The sequence below is a fragment of the Vanellus vanellus genome (genome assembly GCF_965231255.1).
Source record: "Vanellus vanellus genome assembly, chromosome: 24".
NCBI classification, from domain to species: domain Eukaryota; kingdom Metazoa; phylum Chordata; class Aves; order Charadriiformes; family Charadriidae; genus Vanellus; species Vanellus vanellus.
Window position 1 is genome coordinate 2433329 of NC_138929.1, and position 5151 is coordinate 2438479.

The following is a 5151-nucleotide window of genomic DNA, read 5'->3' on the forward strand; positions in this document are numbered from 1 at the left end:
CAGCGGAGTCCAGGTGTGGCCTGGCTGCTTCCCCTGCTCAGATGGCTCAACAGAGATCATGTTGGGTAGGCACTGGGGGAGAGGGAAGCCTGCAGGAGAACGAAACTGTGATAAAAGCAGGGTTTTCTCCTCCCCAGCCGAACCGGCTCCCCTGGCATTTCAGTGTGAACGTGCCCATGCAGGGAGTGGGAAGGTTTGCACCCTGTCCTCCTCCCACATTGCCAATTCTGGCTCTGCAGGATCAAACTGGGGACCTGGGGTCTCAGTGCTGTTCAACGAGGAGGCTGTTCCTGGCTAACAGGAGTTAGACTGGGGAAAAAGTTCTCCTGCAGCTGTGTCCAGCTCTCCCAGAGACCCCGTGATCTGTCCGGGAGCAGGGACGGGCTGTGGGAGAGGAGGGCAGGCAGCTCAGCAGGAGCAGCCGGCTGCCCCATCCCATCCTCAGGTGGTTACAGCCTGTCTGAGCTGGGAGCCCTGCTCACCTCTGTCTGTGATCCAGGGATTTTTGAGTGCTGTCCCAGAAGGCTGCAGGATCCCAGTGGCTCTCTGTGGACAGGGCTGACCTGAAGATAAGCCGCAGAGGAAGGAGGTGCTGCGGGCTCCGGCTCTGGTCACAGCGCACACCCCAGCGAGAGCCTGACGGGCCATGTTGCCCTCAGGAGCACAGGGGAGATTAATGCTGGATGCTCTGTCCCCTGTGGGCTGCTGGATTTGAATGCATCCTCTGTCATCAGGGGAGAGGATCAGGGAGGGCAACCAAGTGCAGATGTGGGGGTTGGAGAGGTGCCTGCTGGATGGGACAGAGGTGTGAGGTGCCTGGGGGGATGCAGAGTACGTGGGAGACCCTGATGTGTTGATCTTCTCTTACTAAATCCTTTTTTCTCCGTGCAGATGTTTCCCTCTGAGCTCTGGCTCTAGGATGTTGGAGAACCGAGAGGAAGTAAGACCCTTTCTGATGTGGGTTTTGTCTTGTTCCTGGTGGGGTTTGGCAGTGCTGGAGAGGGGTGCTCTTCGCTGAGCGCGGTGTCGAGGGGTGAGAGGTACTGAACGCTGCACAGGGTCCGTGGGGCAGAGCTGAGGGGTGGCTGGCAATAAGGATAGGAAAGGCTGAACGTGTCTGCACTGCCCCTGGGGCAGGATGGCCGGACAAGCAGTGTGGTTGTAGGTACCTGTCCCCGGGAGTCCCTCTGAGTCCTGTGAAGGGGGGTGATGCTGGCACGGGGCGGTGAGCACTGTCTCCCTGTGCTCAGGCAGTGTTTGTGCCGTAGGAGCTGACCACGGTGCGTGTTCAAGACCCCCGGGTGCAGAACGAAGGCTCCTGGAACTCCTATGTGGATTATAAAATCTTCCTCCACGTGAGTTGCAGCTGAGGGAGAGGGGTGAGCTGAAGAGCTCGGTTGTGCCGTACATGAGGCTCATGAGAGGGGTTTTCCGGTCATGTCTGGCTGTGCTGAGAAGGAATAATGAAGCGGGAACCCTCAGCAGCCCATCCCTCCCTCTGTGCTTTCTCTATGTGGGTCTGACATCCAACTTCTCCCTTGAAGCCTGCTCAGGTCTTTAAGGCACTTTCAGCTCCCCCAGTGCTCCCCAAAACCCAGTGCTTCGAGGGGATCCTTTAGTCACTGAGGGGACCACTTAGTCCCTCCTCTGCCTTGCTGCCCCTCAATCGCGTGGATTATTTCCATGGTGGTTTTTTTTTTTGCAGACCAACAGCAAGGCCTTTACTGCCAAGACCTCATGTGTGCGGCGCCGGTACCGTGAATTTGTGTGGCTGAGGAGGCAGCTCCAGAAGAATGCTGGCTTGGTGTAAGCATGCCTTTTGCTCCCTCCTTTCCCCCACCTGCAGCCAGACACTGTTTCCCATTGCCCTGGGATTTGGGGATCCCAAACACTCTCTGAACAGATGTGGGTAGAAACCCCAGACACTAAAATGGGGGTACCTGGGCTCCTGGGATCCAGCTCTGAACAAAGCAGGGTCCTCGCTGCTGCTGCCATGGTGCTTCTGTGTCTCCTTGCTCTGGAGCTGGGTGATCTGACCTTGAACTGCCTCTGCCCTGTGCCTGCAGGCCTGTCCCAGAGCTGCCCGGGAAATCCACCTTCTTTGTGGGCAGCATGGATGAGTTCATCGAGAAGCGGAGACAGGGGCTGCAGCAGTTCCTGGAGAAGTGAGTAGACCATTTGTGAAGGTTGGATGGAGGGAGAGGACACACTGCTCCAGTCTTGCTTTAGAAGATGCTGGCTGTGAGGAGGCAGTGGAGCTGTTGATGGTCACCCTGGTGGTGTGGGGCGTGTGCTCCTGGGCGCCTGCCTCACTTGCCCTCCTCTCTCTGTGCACAGGGTTGTGCAGAACGTGGTCCTCCTCTCCGACAGCCGCCTGCACCTTTTCCTGCAGAGCCAGCTCTCGGTACCTGAGATAGAGGCGTGTGTGCAAGGCCAGGGCTCGCAGACAGTGACAGAAGCCATCCTGCACTACGCCATGTCCAACTGTGGCTGGGTGCAGGAGGAAGAGAGCCGCCCTGCGCTGCTACCAGGAGGAGACGTGCACGGCAGGTAAGGCAGGCGGGGAAGGACCAGCCCGGGGGGTGCTGCCAGCGGGGCGGCCCCCAGCTCCCTTGCTGTGCCTGGAGCTGCTCTGTGCTGGCTGGAGCAGGCCTGGCTACCGGCAGTGCTCTGAGCCAGCTGGTGACTTGCTGTCTGCACCTCTCCTTGTCAGTGCTCGCAAGCTGTGGGGCTGGCCACAGCCTGATTTGAAATGGTTGGTGCCTGTGCAAGGGACTTCCACCAGTAGCAAACAGCCTCTGCTGTGAAATAAGAGATAAGAGGAGCTGCCAGGCTTTCTAGAGACCCCTGGGTGTTTTTGAATTTCCCTGTCCCATCCTTGCTACAGTCATTTGAGGGAATGAAGTTGAGCATGTGTTCCCCAGCCCTGCACACTGGTGGGATACCTGGGGGTCAGGCTATTGGTGCTGGACATCTCAGGCTGTCACCAGCAGCCTCCTGTACTGCCCTCCAGGCTGCCCGGGAGGGTGACCTGTCCTGGCTGTGGCCAAGGCTTAGCAGAAAAGAGCTTGGGTCTCGCAGAAGAACTTAAGCTGAGATTTACAAAGGTCTTCGGCTGCTTTCCTCCCTTAATCTCTGGGGAGCGGGGAGCCTTCGGAGGCTTTTAAAGCTCAGGCTTTCTGTGCATCTTGCCTTCGTCCTTGCAGCGTGACTGGGTTCTGCAATCCCTCATGCCCATCAGAGCTTCAGAGTGCTTGCTGCAGGCTGGGGAATTAATTGGGCATCTCCCCATGGGGTGGCTGATTCCCCTGCAGCCAGTTGAGGGTTTTCTGCACCTGGGGAGGCAGCTGACCTGATGGGAGAGGAGGACATCCTCTGTTTGCCACTGCTGCAGCTCCCTGCAAGAAGCTGAACAAGCACAGACATCACCTGCATGTTTGAGTCCTGTGGCAGGCACAGGGTCCCTGGCTGTGCTCGCTGGCAGCCCGGTGCGCCTGGCAGAGGTGCTCTGCCTCCCCCTGCCCCTCAAACGAGAAGTTTACCTGCTAAGCAGGAGGTCGTGTCTGGCCTTCTGCACCCCCCAGTGCCCGTGTTTCTTCATCTTGGTTTTCAAATAGCAGGACGAAAGAGGTGTGTGGACTCCAGCAAGAGACCTGTTTTTAAATAGAGCCCTTCTGGTTTAAGGAAGGGGTTTGTGGGAGCGTGGCAGCCCAGGCTAATGGGTAGGTACCCAGGCAGTGCGGCTTTGTGCGTCTCTCTCAGCTGCCAGCGCCATCCGCTTCTCGCTGGTGGCAGTCTCCCCCCCCTTCCCCGCTGTGGGCTTGCGTGCGAGGGTGAGCGGCTGCTGCGGTGGCTGAACTGGCTGGAACCTGAGGGCTGTGGTGGGGCTGCGCAGAGGGGAAGCAGCCTCCGCTGCGCAGAAGGGGTTGCGCCGAGAAGGCAGTGGTTGACTTGCAGACATGTGGGCACCTCAAACCCTGCATCTTCCTCCGATCCATTCCCTGTTCTCTCTGTCCAGCTGTGCCGGCCTGGGAAGCACACAGGGTCCGAGCTGCCTAGAGACCTTCCCGTACTGGAGCGACTTCGGCATGGATGACACCCACTCGGACAGTCCGGATGAGCCAGCTGAGCCCTTGGGCGGACAGCGTGAGATGCAGTAAATGGCTGTAGCGACCTCACCCGCCTTCCCCAGGACATGCAGCCCTCTCTGGAAGAGGGACTGCTGCTGAGCTGGAGGGATGTCCAGGCTGGCAGGACTGGGGCTGTGTTGGGAACGTGGCCTTGTCTCGGGCTCTGTGGTGTCCAGGGCTCACGTGCTCTCTCCCTGCTGACTCTTGACTGTCCTTGATGTCCCAGGCAGTGTGTTCATATCGCTCTTCTCTTTGGAGAAGAGATCTAGTGGTTAGTGAAACCTGTGTTTGTTGTTCCCATGGCCTTTGCTCGCTGACTGGAGCAGCAGCAGGGCTCAGTTCAGTTGCAGTGCCAGCGAGGCCCTGTGGTGTTTTGGTTTTTTTTTTTTTTTTTTTGGCATGTCCCTGGCTCAGGGCAGGGTGGGATACACTGCCTCACGTCCAGCATCACGGAGGAAGGCTTTTCTTGGTGGAACTGCAGGCTGGGAGCAGGGGCTGGCCATGGCCCAGTGGGTCTCTTTAGTCCCCTGCGTTCCCCTCCGTGCTCTGGGCAGGGGATGCTGCATTTCCCCGGTAACGGCTCCTGGGGACGGTGGTCTCAGCTGCGCAGAGCCCATACGTGGGGAGCACATACCGTATCCACACCTGAGGCCTCCTGGCACAGCTCACCCCGCAGGTTGCCTGCAGCTGGGACGAACAGGGATGAGCTTCCCCCTGGGAGCGTGGGGCAGGGGAACGAGTCATTGGGGGGGGTAAAGGGGGAGCAGTTTGTCTCCCCTTCCAGATGGGCACCTTCCTCGCACACCGATTGCCGTGCACAGGGGGAAACGGGGGTCTCACAGCCGGGATCTGGTTTGCTTAGAAAGAAGGAGCACATCGCTGTCTGGGAGTTGGTGTCTGGCAGTGTTTAGGCTCTGGTTTACTCTGGATGCCTCTCCCTGTGCTCTCCTGCACCTTCTCGTCCCACCCTCAGCACTGGTGAAGGCAGAGCCGACGTGCTCTGACTGGAAATAAAAATCAA

The 5151-nt window shown here is 58.7% G+C and overlaps 1 protein-coding gene across 1 annotated transcript; it reads left to right on the top strand.

Moving 5' to 3' along the window:
- Window positions 1-815: 815 nt before the first annotated feature.
- Window positions 816-5151, top strand: SNX11 (sorting nexin 11). The gene is made up of 6 exons (XM_082494821.1): window positions 816-940; window positions 1269-1355; window positions 1706-1806; window positions 2067-2165; window positions 2338-2550; window positions 4019-5151. The coding sequence occupies exons 1-6, from the start codon at window positions 920-922 to the stop codon at window positions 4158-4160; spliced, it is 663 nt and encodes a 220-aa protein (XP_082350947.1). The 5' UTR covers window positions 816-919; the 3' UTR covers window positions 4161-5151.